At 40.3% G+C, this 21692-nt stretch overlaps 1 protein-coding gene and 1 non-coding gene across 4 annotated transcripts in view; both read left to right on the forward strand.

Moving 5' to 3' along the window:
* RNF121 (ring finger protein 121) overlaps positions 1-21692 on the forward strand; it is a 79873-nt gene that overhangs the window by 26666 nt on the left and 31515 nt on the right. For all 3 annotated transcript variants that reach the window (XR_009693972.1, XM_061149317.1, XM_061149325.1), the window contains 2 exons: positions 7920-7957; positions 11645-11786. Coding sequence is in view for 2 of the 3 variants with exons in the window: in XM_061149317.1 (XP_061005300.1) it covers positions 7920-7957; positions 11645-11786 (180 nt within the window). In the remaining variant the exon portion in view is untranslated. The remainder of the gene's footprint in view (positions 1-7919; positions 7958-11644; positions 11787-21692) is intronic.
* LOC133065000 (U1 spliceosomal RNA) lies at positions 6957-7120 on the forward strand. The gene has a single exon (XR_009694806.1). It is a non-coding gene; the product is annotated as a U1 spliceosomal RNA (small nuclear RNA).

Below are 21692 nucleotides of genomic sequence, written 5' to 3' on the forward strand. Positions count from 1 at the left end.
CAGTATTATTTGAAAGTAGATTTTAGTATTTATGTATACTGCAAATTCTAGAGCAACCTCAAAGAAGTAAAAAGTGTAGGGAATTCCATGGTGGTCCAGTGGTCACAACTCTGTGCTCTCACTGCTGATGGCCCAGGTTTAATCCCTGGTTGGGGAACTAAGATCCCACAGACTGCACAGTGTGGTCAAAAAAAAAGGTATAATTGATAAGCTAAGAAAGGAAAGGAAATGTAATCATATAATATTTCCAGTTAAAACTACAAAAGGCAGAAAAAGATTAGAAGACAAAAATAGAAACAGATAAGGGCAACACATGGAAAACAGTAACAAATATAGTAGATATTAATCCAACTGCATCAATAATCACTTTGAACATTAGTTGTTTAAACGCATCAATTACAAGAGATTGTCAGGAAAAAAGATCGTCAGGGATCTTTTTTGAACCATCCTGGTGGTTCAATGGTTAAGAATCCACCCTCCAGTGCAGAGCGTGCAGATTAAATCTCTGGTTGGGGAACTGAGATGCCACGTGTGTGTGTGTTTGCAGTTGTGTCCGATCCTTTATGACCCCATGGACTGTGGCCCACCAGGCTGCTCTGTCCATGGAGTTTTCCAGGCAAGAAATACTCGAGTGGGTTGTCATTTACTCTTCCAGGGGATCTTCCCAACCCAGGGATTGAACCCATGTCTCTTGCGTCTCCTGCATTGGCAGGCAGATTCTTTACCACTGAGCCACCTGGGAAGCCCAGGATCCCACATGCCACAACTAAGACCTGACACAGCCGTAAATAAATAGACAAAGAAATAAAGGACCATTATCCAAAATATACAAAGAACTGTTTCAACTCAGGAATAAGAAGAAAACCTGTTTAAAAAGTAATCTAGAGACTTTAACATACTGCCCACCAAAGAAGATATATAGATAGAAAATAAGCGTATGAAAGATGTCCCACCTCATGTAGTCAGCGAAATTCAAATTAAAACAGCATGAGATACCACTACACACCTACTAGAATCATCAGAATCTGAGACAGTGACACTACCAAATACTGGGAGAATGTGGAGCAACAGGAACTGTCATTCATTTCTGGTGGGAATGCAAGATAATATCTTCCATCAAACTTTGGAAGATAGATTGGCGGTTTCTTGCAAAACTAAACTTAACTATTACCATACCATATCCAGGAGTTGTGCTCCTTAGTATATCCCCAAAGGAGCTGAAAATGTATGTTCATACAGAAACTTGTACACACATCTTTATAGCAGCTTAATTCGTAATTGCCAAAATTTGGAAGCAACCAAGATGTCTTTTGCTTCGCAGGTGGCCCAGTGGTAAAGAATCTGCCTGACGGTGCAGGAGACAAAGAGACACATATTCAATCCCTACTTTGGGAAGATCCCCTGGAGTAGGAAATGACAGCCCATTCCAGTATTCTTGCCTGGAAAATTCCATGGACAGAGGAGCATGGCAAGCTGTAGTTCCGGGGGTTGCAGAGTCGGGCATGACTGAGTGACTCAGCACACACATAGTGTCTTAGTAGGCGAATGGATAAATAAACTGTGGTACTTCTAGACAGTGGAATTTTATTCAGTACTAAAAACAGAAATGAGCTCTTAAACCATGAAAATACATGGAGGAATATTAAATGCATGTTACTAAGTGAAAGAAGCCAATGTGAAAAGGCTATGTACTACATGATTTCAACTGTATGGAAAAGGTGATACTATGGAGATGGTAAAAAGAGCAGTGGTTGCTAGGGATTAGGGAGGATGGAGGGATGAATAAGAGGAGCACAGAGAATTTTTAGGTCCGTAAGACTACTCTTCATGATACTCTTGTTTATGGATACGTGTCCATAAGAATGTTATGTTTGTCCTAGCCTATAGAATGTACATCAGTAGTGAACTCTGAGTTAAACTATAGACTTTGGGTGATGATATGTCAATGTAGGTTCCTCAGTTGGCACAAAGGTACTTCTCTGATGAGGGATGTTGGTGGGGGAGGCTGTGCATATTGAGGAGCAGGGAGCATATGGAAAATTCTGCTTTCCACTCAGTTTTATTGTGAACCTAAAGGTGAAGTCGCTCAGTTGTGTCTGACTCTTTGCGACCCCATGGACTATAGCCTACCAGACTCCTCCATCCATGGGATTTTCCAGGCAAGATACTGGAGTGGGTTGCCATTTCCTTCTCCAGGAGATCTTCCTGACCCAGGGATTGAACCTGGAAGACAGTGGCACCCCACTCCAGTACCCTTGCCTGGAGAATCCCATGGACGGAAGAGCCTGGTAGGCTGCAGTCCATGGGGTCGCTAGAGTTGGACACGACTGAGCCACTTCCCTTTCACTTTTCACTTTGATGCATTGGAGAAGGAAATGGCAACCCACTCCAGTGTTCTTGGCTGGAGAATCCCAGGGACGGAGGAGCCTGGTGGGCTGCCGTTTATGGGGTCGCAGAGTCGGACACGACTGAAGTGACGCAGCAGCAGCAGCTCCTGCATTGTAGGCAGACTCTACTGTCTGAGCCACCAGGGAAGTTTGTGAACCTAAAACTGCTGGGGGAAAAGTCTATTTTTAAGGAGTGGATGAAGAATCTGGATAAACTTTTCTCCAAAGAAGATACATGAATGGCTGATAGTCATATGACAAGGTGCTCAATGTCGTTATACATCAGAGGAATGCAAAATCAAAATCACATTAATCTACCATTTCACACCCAGTGGGATGCTTTTTACCAAAAAGATAATACCAAGTGTTGTCAACGATGTGGAGGAATTGGAACTCTCATGCACTGCTGGTGGGCATGTAAAACGGTGCCACTGCTGTGGAAAACAGGGTGGCAGTTCTTCCAAAGGTTAGGCATAGAGTTACCATATAACCAGACAGTTCCACTACTAAATAATGCTCAAGCGAAATGAAATCATGTCTGTATGAAAACTTGTAAGTGAATGTTCATAACAGCATTATTTATAATAGCACAAAGCTGTAAACAGGGCAAATGTCCATCTGCTGATAAATGGGCAAAGAAAATATTGTATATCCATATAATATAGTATTATTTGGCAGTAAAAGGGAATGACTATAATATCTGTAGCAACACTGAAAATATGCTAAGCGAAAGAAGCCATTCTCTAAAGACCACATACTGTCAAATCTTATTTATATGAAATGTAATGAATGAATGTAATGAATGTATATGTATATGAATGTAATGAAATGAAATGCCTAGAATAGGCAAATGTGTAGATAGAGATCGAAATTAAATTAGTGGTTTCTTGGGCTGAGGGATTTGCAGAGTGATGGCTGACTGGTATATGGTTTCATTTTGAGAGTGGTAAAAACGTTCTAAATTTAAATAGCAGTGATGGTAGCACAACTCTGCATATACTGAAAACATTGACTAGCACATTTTAAGTGGGTGAATTTTATGCTATGTGAATTAGATCTCAGAAAAGCTGTTAACAAAAGCAGTTTAGGTGCGTGGAGGTGTGTGACTGTAGAACAGACTGAATGTGAGTGCTGGAATGCAATAGCAGTGCTTTTATGTGCATGTGAATTACCCGGGTATCTTATTAAATGCAGCTTCTGATCCAGGAGGTCTGGGATGGATTCTGAAGCCTCTGTTTTTAAGCTCTCAGGGTGCTGATGCTTCTGGACTGTGGCTCATGCTCAAAGCAGTGAAGATTTTTTTTTCCCCTTCAGTGAGTGGGGTCAGTCTAATGGGCCTTTCTGGATCCAGGAGGATTTGGCTAACATTTTGCAGGAAGGGAGAATGTGGTTTGGTAGAAGAGAAGGGCTGAAGGGACAAACTAATTAGTCTGTGTAAAGACTCAAGAGACCCCAGAGTATCAGTATTTGCGGGGGACAGAGGCCTGCTTGTGGGATTACACTGGTGGATCCATCTGTGTTTTGCACCTGAGAAAATATATCAGTCAACTGCAGATCCTTTTTCATTTTTGTGAAATTTTATCTTGTCTTCTGCCTGACATTTTTGGTTTAACTTCTTTCAAATCTGGACTTTGGTAGATTTACATAACTAGAAACTTTGTGAAATCCTAGGAGAGTAGTGATTGGTTGTCAAAAAGACATTCTGTGTATGAGTCTTAGGAGTGGAATATGGGCCTATCAATCCTACCCTGAGAGCCTGCCTAATTAGCTACCTGAGCCTGGACAGGGGACATGAATGACTTAATGCTTAGCCCCAGATGAATAAACTCATTAGTTAGGGGAAAAATGCAAATGTATTTCTAGGGTACAGCTTACTTACAGATATAGCTTATAGCTTTCCTTGTTTTTCCACTTGAGCTGGATGACTGGTTTGGATATAATCTTTAAAATCTTTTGGTTCGGGATGGAAATATTAAAGCCACATCATTTCTTGACTCTTAGCATTACTCCACTCCAGTACTCGTATTACTCCACGAAATGCTAAATGGTCCTTTAAGCACCAGGTCTAGTCTCAGCTTAAGAGCTTGCCCTTCTGAGCTTTCCCTGAGGCCCTGAAAGCATCACTGCCCTGTGCTTCACCAACATTCAGTTCCCTGGCCTCTCCAAGTACTTTGTAAAATACACTCAGGAGATTCAAGTTCGATCCCTAAGTTGGGAAGATTCCCTTGAGAAGGGCATGGCAACTCACTTCTGTATTCTTGCCCGGAAAATTCCATGGACAGAGGACTGTGATGGGCTACAGTCCATGGGGTCGCAAAGAGTTGGACATGACTTAGCAACTGAGCACATACGCTCCTAGGAGGAAAGGCAGTGAAATCATTTGCAATATAATACTAGTATATTCTCACAGCCCCACAATGAAGTCAGAAGACAATCTCTATTTTCCAGTGAGAGATACTTTAAGGCACAAACAGTAGCATGCTTGACCACTGTCTCACAGAGAGGTGTCCCCATGCCTGGCCCGGTTCTCTGGATCTTCCTTGTTTTCCATTCAACAGACTTGTCTTGCTTTTTTGAACATGTAGTTGTGTTGTGTTGTTTTGTTTTGACATGCAGTTATTTATTTTTTATTTTTTTATTTATTTTGTTTTTTATCATTTATTTTTATTAGTTGGAGGCTAATTACTTTACAATATTGTAGTGATTTTTGCCATACATTGACATGTATCAACCATGGATTTACATGTGTTTGCCATCCCGATCCCCCCTCCCGCCTCCCTCCCCACCCCATCCCTCTGGGTCTTCCCAGTGCACCAGCCCTGAGCACTTGTCTCATGCATCCCACCTGGGCTGGTGATCTGTTTCACCCTTGATAGTATACTTGTTTCAATGCTATTCTCTCAAAACATCCCACTCCCGCCTTCTCCCACAGAGTCCAAAAGTCTGTTCTGTACATCTGTGTCTCTTTTTCTGTTTTGTATATAGGGTTATCGTTACCATCTTTTTAAATTCCATATATATGCGTTAGTATAGTGTATTGGTCTTTATCTTTCTGGCTTATTTCACTCTGTATAATGGGCTCCAGTTTCATCCATCTCATTAGAACTGATTCAAATGAATTCTTTTTAATGGCTGAGTAATATTCCATTGTGTATATGTACCACAACTTCCTTATCCATTTGTCTGCTGATGGGCATCTAGGTTGCTTCCATGTCCTGGCTATTATAAACAGTGCTGTGATGAACATTGGGGTGTACGTGTCTCTTTCAGATCTGGTTTCCTCGGTGTATATGCCCAGAAGTGGGATTGCTGGGTCATATGGCAGTTCTATTTCCAGTTTTTTAAGGAATCTCCACACTGTTCTCCATAGTGGCTGTACTAGCTTGCATTCCCACCAACAGTGTAAGAGGGTTCCCTTTTCTCCACACCCCCTCCGGCATTTGTTGCTTGACATGCAGTTTTTTAAAGCATGATTTCTAGGTGCCTCCAGAAAACAAATACTTATTTCCCAGATGCTCATTAGGTATTTTTCAAGTGTTTGTTTACATCCTCATTTAAGCATCTCCAGGTAGGATGCTGGTTTGTCAGCATACTTACTTATTATTCCTGTTGGAAGGAATTCTGTTCAATTCCATAAGTACTCATTGAGTGTTTAATATATGCTCAGCTCTGCTATTCTTGAAAGACACAAAAGCAGTGTATTCTCCTTAGCTCTGTGAGATTATCTAGGATGGGAGCAAGAGAAACATAAGCAGGACTTGGCCTAGGGTGAAGCATGCAAAGTGCAGGGCACAGACTTGAAGGAGGCACTCACCCTTAAGGTCATGCAAGTGCAGGGTCAGTACCTGAAAATGTGTGCCTCTGTAAATTTTGAGTCCTCGATGCCTTGCTTATGTCACCCTGGCCCTGGCCCTGGATTTAAGCAGCAGTTAGATCACTTGGAAAGCATATCTAAGATAATGTAAGACTGTGGTTCTAAATTGTCTGCTCAGGTGCCACCCAGCTGGGCCTTTCCATTTCCTACATCTACTTGTCCTCTCTTGGAGAGGACCTCTGACCTTTCAGGGAGATGAAGGGCTGAGTCAGGTCACTTGAATAAATTCTGTGAGACAGTGTAAAGTAGGACAAGGGGGTGGTTGATTTCATTACCTTGGTTGGCTATGGGAAGCCTTGGGATATTGCTTCTCTCTTCCTGTCTCTCTTCCCCTGTTCTCCCTACCCTCCTATCCCTCCCCTCTTTCTTTTTCTCCCTTTCCTTTCTTTCCTCCCTTTCCTTCCTTCCCTAGATGGGATATGTAGAAACCAGAAACCCCTCCTTAAGCAATGGTGAACATTCCCAGTGCACACACGTAAAAGATGCATGGTAAATATGTACCAATTTACTTAGTAGCAGAGTGGAGTTCTGCCCATTTTACTTCAAACATTCCACTTAAGGTACTTTTCTGAAGTTATCAGAGGAACAGTGGGAAACTGGGTCTTGAACTTCATAAGTACTAAAGGAATATATGTTGATTGATTCCTCTGAGTGTTTATGAGGGCTTTTCTTCTCTACATCAAAAAGCATTTTCAATACTTACCTGGCAGGGGAGATACCATGATCACAAAGGTGGTTTTCCCAGGGCGAGGCTTATCCATTGCACTCCGGATGTGCTGACCCCTGCGATTTCCCCAAATGTGGGAAACTCAACTGCATAATTTCTGGTAGTGGGGGATTGCGTTCACGCTTTCCCCTGAAAGAAAAAAAGAGAAAAAAAAAAAAAAGGCATTTTCAGCTCAGTTCAATGTAAGAACATATTGAGTGACTTATGTCCTGAGGTTTGGGTTTTCTTCCATATGGCTACAAGGGAGTAGAAGACTTCAGTTCTGAACTCAAAGAATTTAGTATTATTCTGTTGTTCATTCGCTCTGTTGTGTCCGACTCTTTGTGACCCCATGGACTGCAGCATGCCAGGCTTCCCTGTCCTTCACCATCTCCTGGAGTTTGTTCAAACTCATATCCATTGAGTCAGTGATGCAATCCCACCACTTCTCTAGTGTTATTCTAGAGCAGTGGTTTTTCACCTGGGGGCAGTTTTTCATCCCCCAAGGGACAGTTGATAATATCTGTAGACTTTTTTGGTTGTTGTACCTGTGAAGATGCTACTGGCACCTATGGGTAGAGGCCAGGGATGCCTATACATTATACAATCTACAAAACACCCCCTACCCAAACAACCCAGAGAATTAACCAGTCCCAGACTATCACTAGTGTCCAGGTTTAAGAAATCCTGCTATAAAAGGGTAAGACTAACAAATAGAACTGGAGCTTTGTGGTTGGAAGGTCATACCACTGACAGCAGAACAGGGACTGATGCTTAGTCTAAGGAGGCCAATTAGAGTCAGATGGTGTTATATGACAGAATATTTTATTGAGCTTCATATCCCACAAATCCTGATTCATACTTTTAACGCTAGCAAATGTGTGATCCCTGTATGTTGGGCAGGAACAGTTCTAAGACAGTAATGGATGTTTATGGTGGTGTCTTTCTACAGGTGGATATGTCAGAACTCTCTCCAGAGGAGCAATGGAAGTAAGTGTGACAGAACGGGCCCCTCATGGTGGGAACCATAGATTAATCCTACTGATAGAGTTGGATACCTGCCCTTTTTGCTTCCTTGTCTGCAGGAGGCAGTGACCTGTGACGAGGAGGACAGGTCATTTGAGATCTTTCCCAGTATTTGAATCACTCCTGGGTAGCTCCCTCAATCCTTAGGAGTAAATAGATAATTGCACCAAACCATCCATCTGGGTTTGAATACTACTTCTGCCATTTCCTAGTGATGTGATCTTGGGCAAGTTTACTTCATATTACCTTAGTTTGTCCAATTTGTAAAATGAGGAAAACTACAGTATCCATAATAGAGTTGTTGTGAACATTAATAATTGTGAAATTCTTAGAACAGTGCCTGGCATGTGGTAAACTTCCAGTAAGTGTTACCTGTTTTGAGGATGTATCATCATTAGCATCATCATTATCTGGGAACCAGGGCAGAGAGCTCTGTTTGAGAAAATGGGAGATGTATCTTCTGATCTCACATCTGCTACTAACTTGTTTTGTAACCAGAGTGAGTCAGCAAATATCTTATTGTCATTATTTCTCCTCAGTAAATGAGTTTCAAGAGTGCTTATCCCTCAAACTTCACAAGGTAGCTGACCAATGAGCTGAAATCAACCCAGTGAAGTTTTAATAGTGAGAAAAAAGCACTTCATTTAGAGGAAAACTATTGATGATAAAAATATAGAATGGCAAAGATAGTGACTCAAATGACAAGATTTTAGGTGACTTTAAGTGTAATATGCGCCAGTTCTATACCTGAGCTACCAAAATATTCCACATTTTGGAACGTGTTCATTGAAAGTATGCTATCTGCCTTAAGGGAAGTAACAGTAGTACTGTGTTCTATTTTGCTGAGTCCACACTGATTGTATTGTAAAAATACTACACATTAAAAGATCTTTAGCTAAATGCATCTAGAAGGCATTCAGAATTAATGGTCTTCACATTATGTTATATGCATGTTTAAAAGATTTAGAACTGTTAGCCTAAAAGGGCCCAGGAAAATGGTGGTAAGAACAGGATTTTTTTTTTAAGGAATTAAAACAAAATTATTTATTCATATTTATTTTTGGTTGTGCTGGGTCTTCTTTGCTGCAAGGGCCTTTTCTCTCGTTACAGCAAGCAGGGACTACTTTCTAGTTTGCAGTGGCTTCACTTGTTGCGAAACATGGCTCTAGGCCATGGACTTCAGTAGTTGCAGCTCCAGGACTCTAGAGTGCAGGCTTAGTAGTTGTGGACAGGCTTAGTTGCTTCGTGGCATCCGGGATCTTCCCAGATCAGAGATTGAACCTGTTTCTCCTGCATTGGGAGGTGGATTCTTTACCACTGAACCACCAGGGAAGCCTGGTTTTGTTTTTTGTTTTTTTTAATAATACTATGATAAATATTTGAAGGGGCAGCATTGGGAAAGAGAGAGTGGATATGTTCCAGAGCATAGGATTAAGTCTGAAGGATTGATGCTGTAGTAAGATTTTATCTCATTATCAGAAACATCATTAAAATAATCATGTATATTGGAACTTCCCTGGTGGTCCATTGACTAAGGCTTCATACTCCCAATGTAGGAGAACCAGGTTCAATCCGTGATGAGGGAATTAGTTCCCACATCCCACATCTAAGATCTGGGGCAGATAAATAAATACTAAAAAAAAAAAAAAAAAAAATCATATATTGTGAGATACTGAGCTTCCTGCTTCTTAAAGCATTAGAATTTTACTCCTTCATAGGCACATATGAGTACTAAAAATGTGTCAGACACTGCTGGTTCTAAATAGGTTACTTTAAGAGACATATATTCTCAGCCAATGGAGGTATTCCAACACAGGATTGCAAATTTGAGCTAGATGACTTCTGTTTTTTCTCAATCCTTTCTTTGATTTCTTGTACACATTCAATCAGTTATATACTGTCTGAGAATAGGAAACTTATCTTTTATTGTCTTTATAACTCCCCACAGTCCATAGGTTTTTAAATATCCATTGCCCTTTTAGTTTGGGCAACAAATAATCCTATGAGGGAGGCAGAAAAGATATAGACTCCTTTTGATAGATGAAGAAATTGTGGTGGAGAGATGTACATTCTCTTGGCTAAGATCACATAGGTGTTTCTGAACCTAAGTGTCTGACTTCTCCCTGTATTAATATATTTTGTCAGATTCTCCCACCTAGGATAACAATTTATGTAAGATGAACCCTTAGGTACTTTGGCTGCCTGGCTGACTGACATTTGGCTGCCTACCAAATCTTCCCACCTAATGTTTTATTATATTATGAAAAATCTCCTATACAGAAAAGTTGAAAGAATTGTACAGTGAACACCCTTGTACCTACCACCTAGAATCTACAACTAACTTTCTGCTATATTTCTTTATGATTTATCTGTCTATAATGCATCCCACTGGTGGTTCTTGTTTAGTCTCTCATTGCCCTTGGGAATTCCATGAAGATACATACTATTTATGTGTCCTTTCTCTTTCTCCCTGATACTCTGTGGTATGGAGAACTTGCTGGGTGGAGATGGAAATGGCAACCCACTCCAGTGTCCTTGCCAGGAGAATACTATGGTCAGAGAAGCCTGGCAGGCTACAGTCCATGGGGTCGCAGAGTTGGACACAACAGAGCGACTAAACCCCCACCATCACCACCATGGAGAACTTGCACCAAAACTCCTGACCACAGGTTACATTTGTATTCAGTTTTCTAATTCCTTTATTCCTCTCCGTTAACTGACTCTGACCCAGAATGGTAGGATTGACTTTTCTGTTCTCAGAGGAAACTTTTTGCCTGTATTGGCCAAAGGAATCACTCTCTGCCAATCCTCAAGACAAGAGAATGCCAGCCTTGGATTAAATAAGAGTTTCTAGCTTTTCTCTCCTTGAGCCCATGAAGAGACTATTTACCTCTGGACACTGATAGTGAAGTAGTATAAAGCTGAAGCAGTTCAGATTTTTCAGGCTTTAGTCTTAAGGATCTCTGATCCTGACAGAGAGGGTAGGACAAATAAAGCAAGACTTTAACCTTGAAATTAGCACACATTTGCAATATGACTCCTTTATTGGTGTCATAAATATCATTGAATAAGAGTATGAGCCTTTATGGCTGTGACCTTCTTTCTCGGTTACTTTCTCCTTCCTGTGACAGGTTGAAATAGGACCAAAATAGAAAGGAATCCACTGTTTCTACCATTAGGGGTGGGGAGCAGACCACCAACCTTTAACCCCATACCTAACCTTGGTGACTGGAGCCCCTAGAACTCCTGTTCTGTCTCAGAATTCCTGTCTTCTAAGGCATGTGTCCTTCTAGCCCCTAATTTGTACGGTTTAAGAATATGTTCTGGACTTCCTTTGTGGTCCAGTGGTTAAGAATCTGCCTGCCAATGCAGGAGACACAGGTTCAATCCCTGGTCTAAGAAGATTCCGCATGCCTGTGCCCCACAGCTACTGAAGCCTGCGCACTGCAACTGGAGAGTAGCCCCCTCTCACCACAGCTAAGGAGAGCCCACATGCAGCAACAGAGACCATGTGCAGCCAAAAATAAAAATTTTATTATTTTTTAAAACAGTGTGTTCTGAGCTATAGACCAGTGGGTATCCCTGGAAAGCACTGCCCCTTTATCACCACACCATCCCTGACCTAGCTCACTGCATCTGTTTGGCTTTCAGGGTCGAGCACGCACGCATGCATGCCAAGCATCGCGGCCACGAAGCCATGCATGCTGAAATGGTCCTCATCCTTATCGCTACCTTGGTGGTGGCCCAGCTGCTCCTGGTGCAGTGGAAACAGAGACATCCCCGCTCCTACAATGTAAGCCACTTTGCTCATTTCTTTGTTTACCAGTCATCAAGAGACTCTTCTTAAGTATTCTAGAGTGCAACCTAACCCAGGCCTCATGTAGGCAAGGAATCGATAATAATAATAAACTGTGTGTATGAATGGTGTGTGGTGAATGTGCCTTTAAGGGACAAGTGATTCAGATGGTGAAAACTGGGCTAGCACCTGAACCTACTATCATGGCCAGAAAAGGTAGGTCCTTCATTTTAACATTGTGGGATAGATTCATGAAGGAACTGTTCATCAGGAGCTATTCAAATAGATGAGAAAGACCAAGCCTCCAGTGAATCTTTAGATTAATATTTTAAAAAGGCAATGACAGTGGGGAGGCAATATAGCAAGTGATGAGAAGGCAGGGTCGGAGAGTAGAAAGACCTATAAAGATACTAAGAGGAAATGAGAAACAAAAATGTAAAACATACAAAACATAGCTAAATGGCAGAAATAAATGGTTCCTTATTAGTAATTACTTTAAGTGTAAGTGAATTAAATTCTCCTTTAAAAAGGCAGATTGTCAGATTGATTTAAGAAAACACATTATCCATCCATATACTGTCTGCAAGATACTCTAGATACAAAGAAATGAGATAAAAGTAAAAGGATGGAAAAATATATTTGATGCAAATGATAACCAAGAAAGAGCTGGTGGCTCTTGAATGTCAGACAAAATAGACTTTTAAATCAAAAAAGGTACACAAGATAAAGAAGGATGTTTGCTCAGATTCATGTCCATTGAGTTGGTGATGCTATCTAACAATTTTATCCTCTGCTGCCCCCTTCTTTTGCCTTCAGTCTTTCCCAGCATCAGGGTCTTTTCCAGTGAGTCAGCTCTTTGCATTAGGTGGCCAAAATATTGGAGCTTCTGTTTCAGCATCTGTCCTTCCAGTGAATATTGAGGGTTAATTTCCTTTAAGATTGACTGGTTTGATTTCCTTGCTGTACAAGGGACTCTCAAGAGTCTTCTCCAGCACCGCAATTCAAAGACATCAGTTCTTTGGCACTCAGCCTTCTTTATGGTCCAACTCTCATGTCCATGCTTGACTACTGGAAAAACTATAGCTTTGACTATGCAGACTTTTGTTGGCAAAGTGATGTCTCGGCTTTTTAATACACTGTCTAGGTTTGTCATAGCTTTCCTTCCAAGGAGCAAGCATCTTTTAATTTCATGGCTGCAGTCACCATCCACAGTGATTTTGGAGCCCAAGAAAATAAAATCTGTCACTACTTCCACTTTTTTCCCATCTATTTGCTGTGATTACATATTGATAAAATGTTCACTGCAGCCAGAAGATACAACAATTACAAACATATATGCAGCCTAACAAAGGAGTCCCCAGATAGGTGAAGCAAGAATTAATAGAATTGAAGGGAGAAACAGATGGTTCTACAGTAATAGTTGTAGAGCTCAGTACCCCACTTCTCATAATGGATAGAATAACCAGATAGAAGACTAACAGATAACAGAGGACTTGAACAACATTATAAACCAGTTAGACCTAACAGACATACACAGCACACTGTACCCAACAACAGCAGAATACATGTTTTTCTTAAGTGCACATAGCCCATTCTCCAAGATAGACCATATGTTAGGCCACAAAGTAAACCTCAGTAAATTAAAAAACATTGAAATCATAAATGTAACTACTCTGGATGAGGACATGGCAGGTAGTAAACTGAATTCTTTTACAGCTATTATCTTAAAAGTATTTAACCTTTTCAAGTATAACAACCCTTCTTTAACATAAAAAACTTGGCAAGCATCCACGTGATGATAATTATACTTTGAAAGAATACGTAAACACATATAGTATTCAGTTCAGTCGCTCAGTTGTGTCCGACTCTTTGCAACCCCATGAACTGCAGCACACTGGACCTCCCTGTCCTTCACCAACTCCTGGAGTTTACTCAGACTCATGTCCATTGAGTCGGTGATGCCATCAAACCATCTCATCCTCTGTTGTCCCCTTCTCCTCCCATTCCACTGTTTCCCCAACTATTTGCCATGAAGTGATGGGGCCAGATACCATGATCTTTGTTTTCTGAATGTTGAGCTTTAAGTCAACTTTTTCACTCTCCTCTTTTACTTTCATTGAGAGGCTCTTTAGTTCTTCTTCACTTTCTGCCATTAAGGGTGGTGTCATCTGCATATCTAAGGTTGTTGATATTTCTCCTGGCAATCTTGATTCCAGCTTGTGCTTCATCCAGCCCAGCCTTTCTCATGATGTACTTTGCATCTGAGTTAAATAAGCACGGTGACAAAATACAGCCTTGACGTACTCCTTTTCCTATTTGGAATCAGTCTGTTGTTCCATGTCCAGTTCTAACTGTTGCTTCCTGACCTGCATACAAATTTCTCAAGAGGCAGATCAGGTGGTCTCGTATTCCCATCTCTTTCAGGTAATAGCAATTACTAATTCAGTGAATGTCAGTAATAGCTAGCATGTATTGAATTCTTACTATGCCAGCCACTGTTCTAAGCATTTTACATATATACCCCATTTAATCCTCACAATAATTCATTGAATACTGTTGCCTCCAATTATAGATGAGGAACTGAGACAGAATGGCTAAGTAACCTGCTCCAGTGGTAAAACCATTATTTGAATCCAGACAATTTTACTCCAGAGCTTTTAATCTTAAACTCTAAATGATTCTTTTTCTCTAGTATGTGCTTTTTCAGACCTCTTATAATATGGCCAGAGATACCCAGGGGGTCTGTAGCCCACAGGATGGGACCTGCTAAACTATCTCACTTAACCCTCCTAATAGCCCTTGAGGTAAGTACTGTGAACAAACTGAGGCCCAGATAGTTCAGGCATGAAGGGGAAACTAATTGATAGAGACATGATTTGAATCCAGATCTTCTGTTTCATGTTTCATAATTTTGACTGTGCCTTCTGAAAAGGATTTTCTATCCGGGGAACCAAGGGATAATCTGAAACATAGGAGGAAGAGAGACTAATTTTGCCATTGAGCTGGCATGTATTCCAGACATTACTGGCACATAGCCACCTCAAGTATTGTCATGTACCTCAAGTAGAGACATCTGTACCTTCAGGTCATAGTGCATGGAATGACCGCATGACAACCAAGGCTTTTTGAACTAGGCATCATCCAACAGACTAAGCCATCTGGATGGAGCTTGATTTCTAGACCCTGTTTGTGCTTCACCCTGCCATGTGAGATAAGTCACTTGTTTCTCCTTGTGTGCTCACAATACCTATTCTATAAAATGGGGATTATCAGGATAGTTTAATTGAACCTAGAAACAAAGAAAACTCTTAAGTCAAATGTAGAGTGAACCTACTTCGCATTTCTGTGCTTGTATTTAGTAATAATTATATAATGTTAGCTTATCTGCAGAGATTTTTTAAAATCTCTGAAGAATTGAAGATGCATATATATATACTGCAGTGTCTTTCCGTATGTATTTTTTAAAAAAGTAATGATGTCCTTACTTAAAACAGTATCTTAAGAAAAAACCTGATGTAGAAAATAAGAGGATGCTCTGCTTGGGCTGGTAACCCTCACCCCTCCGCTCAGGAACATCTATAGGACTCGTCAGAGTGTTAGAAAACCACTAATGTGCCATTCACTAGTTAATGTAAATTAATGAGGCCAGTTGTATAAGGAAATGTACAGTCATCTCATTACTTACTGCCATGCCCTGTAAACATTATGCTGAACTGTATTGGTGAGAGGACATGCTACCATTATAGCATATCGTTCACCGAGAAACTTAAACTCATCTTTAGAAAATTGGAAGAGGAAATCTGTATGTCCTGCTTTATGCTGCTCTTATTCAATAATCATCTATATTGGTTTTGTTAAAACTTTTATTAACTTGGATACAGTGAATATTTTTACTGCTTTAAAATACTAACTTTGGAAGAAGAAAAATTCCAAGATGTATGTACACAATGGCATCTCCTGTCCTTTTTCAAGCTTATCAGAAGTTGGAGCTGTTTGCCTTGCAACAGTAAATACGCTAAGTCAGACTGTCTGACTTGATTAGCCAACGCTCCTGCTTCCTGGCCATATGACTTTATACTGCTCTGAGACTCAGTTCTTCTTATCTCTAAATTGGGGTCATAGTGTCTGCCTCATGTGTTGTGAAGATTATGTAAGTTCGCATGGTGAAGTATTTTGTAAACTCTAAAGCTAATGTCAGGGACTTTCTTGCTCCTATTCTTAAGAGAAAAAAGCTCAAGACATACAATATCTTCAGGTACTATTTTTTGTGAAAATGGAATAGATTTTATTTTTGTTAAGGACAATTTCACATAACAGAATTCACTATTTTACCTGTTTTAAAGTGTATAATTCAGTGTCCTTTAGCACATCCACATTGTTGTGCAACCACTGTCACTATTCTAGAACATTTTTGTTGGAGAAGGCGCTGGTGACCCACTCCAGTACTCTTGCCTGGAAAATCCCATGGACGGAGGAGCCTGGTGGGCTGCAGTCCATGGGGTCACTAAGAGTCAGACACTACTGAGCGACTTCACTTTCACTTTTCACTTTGATGCATTGGAGAAGGAAATGGCAACCCACTCCATTGTTCTTGCCTGAAGAATCCCAGGGATGGGGGAACCTAGTGGGCTGCCGTCTGTGGGGTCACACAGAGTCGGACACAACTGACATGATTTAGCAGCAGCAGCAGCATTTTTGTTACCCCGAAAAGAAGCTCCATACCCATTAAGCAATCACTTCCCATTTCCCTCTTCCCAGCACACCCTGGCAACCACTAAGCTGCTTTCTATGTATTTGCCTATTCTGGATATTCATATCAATAGAATTATACAATATGTGGTCTTTTGTGCCTGACTTCTTTCACTTAAAAATGTTTCCAAAGTTCATTCACACTGCAGTATCTACCAGTACTTTGTTCCTTCTGTGGTTGTATAATATTCCATTGTGTGGATATACTGCATTTTGTTTATCCATTCATTAGTTGGTGGACACTTGAGAGTTGTTTCCACCTTTGGGCTGTTTTGAATAGTGTGGCTATGAACATTCACTGTAAGTTTTTATTTGAACACCTATTTTCAGTTCTGGGATATATCCTAGAGTGGAATTGCTGAGTCATATGTAACCTTATGTTTAACTTTTTGAGGAACTGCCAAATGGTTTTCTTCAGCAGCTGTGCCATTTTATATTCTAACTCACATTATATTGGGTTCCAGTTTTTCCATGTTTAACACTTTATTTTCAAATTTTTTTTTTGTATTATAGCCACATTATTTTGCATAAAAGTGGGATTTCATTGTGCTTTAATTTGTACTTCCCTAATTCTGAAAGAGATGGGAATACCAGACCACCTGACCTGCCTCTTGAGAAACCTGTATGCAGGTCAGGAAGCTACAGTTAGAACTGGACATGGAACAACAGACTGATTCCAAATAGGAAAAGGAGTACGTCAAGGCTGTATATCGTCACCCTGCTTATTTAACTTATATGCAGAATACATCATGAGAAACGCTGGGCTGGAAAAAGCACAAACTGGAATCAAGATTGCCAGGAGAAATATCAATAACCTCAGATATGCAGATGACACACACCCTTATGGCAGAAAATGAAGAACTAAGGAGCCTCTTGATGAAAGTGAAAGAGGAGAGTGAAAAAGTTGGCTTAAAGCTTAACATTCAGAAAACTAAGATCATGGCATCTGGTCTCATCACTTCATGGGAAATAGATGGGGAGACAGTAGAAACAGTGTCAGACTTTATTTTTTGGGGCTCCAAGATCACTGCGGATGGTGACTGCAGCCATGAAATTAAAAGACGCTTACTCCTTGGAAGGAAGGTTATGACCAACCTAGATAGCATATTAAAAAACAGAGACATTACTTTACCAACAAAGGTCCGTCTGGTCAAGGCTATGGTTTTTCCAGTGGTCATGTATGGATGTGAGAGTTGAACTGTGAAGAAAGCTGAGCGCTGAAAAATTGATGCTTTTGAACTGTGGTATTGGAGAAGACTCTTGAGAGTCCCTTGGACTGCAAGGAGATCCAACCAGTCCATCCTTTCACTTGAACACTCAGTGGTCATTGTAGGGTTATTAATTGGCCTAATTTCATTATTGTGTGTCTCAGGGAATAGGGAGACCCAAGGAGAGGGAGGGGCTTCCCTGGTGGCTCAAAGAGTAAAGAATCTGCCTGCAATGCAGGAGACCTGGGTTCGATTCCTGGGTTGGGAAGATCCCCTGGAGAAGGAAATGGCAACCCACTCCAGTATTCTTGCGTGGAGAATTCCATAACAGAGGAGCCTGGCAGGCTCCAATTCATGGGGTTGCAAAGAGTTGGACATGACTGAGTGACTAACACTTCCACTTTTATCAAGGAGAGGGAGAGAGATGGGTGGTCAGTGGAGCACTCAGAACATAGACCGTATTTGTTGATTTGTTATCGTATATGGGCATAGTTTGTGGTGTTCCAAAACAAATACAGTAGTGACATCAAAGATCACTGATCACCATAACAAATATAGTAATAATGATGAAATATCGTGAGAATTACCAAAATGTGACACACAGACTCACGTGAACTGAGTAAATGCTGTTAGAAATATGGCACCAATAGACTTGTTCAATGCAATGTTTATCTTAGTTACAGCAGTGATTCAGTAAACTTTTTACAGAAATAATTTGCATAGCTGGGCCAGCATTTCTGTAGAATGAATTCCTAAAAATGGAATTGCCTGTTCAAGTGGAATTGATATTTAATTATTAATAGATCTTGTCAAGTTGCCCTTCACAAAAGTTATAGCAGTTTACAATCCCACCAACAGATGTTAAACAGTGCTATTACCCAGTGTTAAAGAGAATATAGAGAATCCTCAGTATTTTTAATCTTTGTCAAATCTAATATGGTGAAAATATCTAATTTAAAAATCAGGTAGTTCTATAATGTTTAGAAACCAACAATCCTCTGCTTATCTCTATTCATCCTTGATATATATATATGTGTGTGTGTGTGATATATATAAATATAAATAAATAATATAAAACATATAAATATATATATAAAATTTTACTTTTGAACATGTATTGACGTGCTGCCATGGAAAGTGGTGATTATCTTATACCACTATGTCTATACCCATCACATACACACTTTTGAGCCTCCCAGTTTTTAGTAAATAAGTTTCCCTATTTACATTATTGTGACATGTAAATGTTATTCACAGCTGAACCATGTGGTGTGTCCAGTCACATTTCTTTCCTTGCTTAGGATTCTTTAGAATGTTTCTTACTGATTTATAAGAGCTTTTTATATATTACGAATAAGCATTTTGACATATGTGTTGCAGTCTGTTTCCCCAGATTGCTCTGATTTTATTTTTAGGATTGGTACTTTATAGATTAGATTTTTGAACCATCCTGTGGACTGAGGATTCTATTCCTTGCTGTTCTATTTGGATATCCCATCTTGTTATTCCTTGTTTTCCATCCTGGGGTATCTAAAGTTCTTCTCCCTGCTTAAACAGATTTTAGGTACTTGCTATAGCTGTGAGTTTACAGTTCAAACTGTGGTGATTAATAATGGTTAAAACTGATACAACATTGTAGAGCAACTATACTCCAAAAAAAAAAAATTAAAAAATGGTCTTGCTACTCAGATCTATGTGAAAAGTAAATTTTATTGTTATTTCAAAAAAAAAAACCCCAAAATACACATATTAAACACATTAAATTGTCTGTGGAGTAAGGAATGGGAATAAACAAGAATCAAAACAACTCCTTTGAGAATGTTGTATAAAGGAGAAGCTCTCGGATTGTTGTTGAGTAGTAGAAACATGAGCTGTTTGAGATTAGCTGTCAGAGCTTCGCAGAAAATGCTTCTCAGGGCATGTCAAGAAATGATGGAATTAATTGATAAGGCTCTGTTTCTCTCCAGCTGAATGAAATTTTCTATTCTTTACTAGTGCTGGTTGGTGGCCAGCTTCCATTGGGCACCACCAAGTAGAAAAACACGAGCTCTGTTCTCCTAGACCATGTTTCTCAATAGGGAGCATATTAACATTTTGGCCAGATGATTCTTTATTTTTTCCGGCGGCTATGAGGTGCATCGTAGGATGTTTAGCACCAGCCCTGATTTCTACCTACAATCTCCTCCCTCTGATTGTGACAACCAAAACTATCTCCAGACATTGTCAGGTGTCCCCTGGGGAGAAAATTAATCCATAATGAGAAACACTGTCCTAGACTCTGGAACCTAGCACTGATGTTGCCAGCCACGAGGTTGATTATGAGCAAGTATGCCAATCTACTGGTTTCACTGTGAAGATTATCAAACTTCTTTCTGTAATTTAGGAATTCAAAGAAAAGAAATTTTAGATTAAAAGAAGAGTCTAAATTAACTGCTCTTGGGAGCAAGCAATCCTACTGTTTTCTGTATTTAAATTTCAGGTACTTTTTTTTTCAGCAGCAGCAACTGTAATAATACCTTACACTGCTTTATAGTTTTGAATTTGCTGATTAAAAACAAAATACTTTTCTCATCTGTTATTGCTTTGGAACCTCACAACAAATCACTTTATAAGATAGGATAGGGGTTTGTCTCCATTTTTCAGATTAGGAAACCGAAGTGCAAAATCCAGATGTGATTTGCCAGGGGCAGTGACCATCATATTGGAGAGATGGATATAAAGTCTGGTTCTTGGTTAAGTGCTCTTTCCATAGAGTACTCAACCATTTTTTGAGATTTCCAAAAGTTTCAAGAGATTGTTGACAGTTCTGCCATAGTCATTTCTGGTTTTAATCCCCTCCCCCCCTACCCTGAGTTTTCCTTTAATGACTTTTGCCCGTGTCCTCTTCTTGGATTTCAGTATTTTCACAACCATCCCCACTTTGGTCTATGTTGTTTATGCCTCTTCAGGGTTCCCCCTAACTTGGTGACCAGTGCTGGGAGGCAGGACTCGGGAGACAGAAGACCTGGGTTGGAAGCCTAGCCCAGGACTTGATGTTTGGTGTCCCTGTAACTCAGTTTTCATCATCTATTCAGAGTCTAATCTTACTTGCTCCTTACCTCCCTCAGGGATGTTAGGGGAAGGAGTAAGCCTATGCCTGGAAAAGTATCTATCCTATTTTTAAAAGATCTCCAAGGAGAAGCTTTCATCATCCGTGTATGTTACCAAATATAGTATCTTTTCAGACTCCTGTCTCCTGAACTGCTGTTCCCTCCTGTAATGGATGAGTGGCAGAATCTCATACCTGGAAATCTTTAAAGTACTATAGATTTTTCTCAGACTGAGACAATAAGAGGGTCACTAGAATGTGGCTAGAGAATGCTGACTAAGATGGTAAAGAGTTGTAATCCACTTTCTGTGAGAAAAACTTTTCTCCTCAGAATATAATTAAAAACTCCTAAGTGTGATCAGCCTTCTCTGAGCCTTGCTTACCTCTTTAGGCTCATTTCTCACACCTCCCTCAGGTACCTGTGTACTCTCTCAAGGATACCTTGTTCCCGCATCATGATGCCTTTCTCCATCTGCACCTGTTGGACCACCCAGGACAGAGATGATAATTCCGCCACGTTGGGTGGGGCACTTCTGCTCTGCTTTCTTGGCCACCAGGACCTACTCCATTATAGCACTTATTATACTACATTATTGCTGTTTCTTCTCAGTAGACTTCTCCTTGAGAAGCTTTTGTTTATCAACTCTGAATTCCCCAGTCCTTAGCCTGGTGTCCAGTAAATGCCCAGCAAGTGTTTGTTAAATGACTGCTTGAGTGACTTTTACCTGAAGAGGAGAAGACTTGAGGGAAAAAGACATAATTTTGGGTATTAGGAGAGTAGGCATAAGAAATAGGGAGTAAATATACTCTGCACTTCTCTGAGGGACAAGAATTTGACCCAGAGGCAGAAGGTAGACA

Source organism: Dama dama, chromosome 1 (assembly GCF_033118175.1).
Source record: "Dama dama isolate Ldn47 chromosome 1, ASM3311817v1, whole genome shotgun sequence".
In the NCBI taxonomy this organism is placed as follows: Eukaryota; Metazoa; Chordata; class Mammalia; order Artiodactyla; family Cervidae; genus Dama; species Dama dama.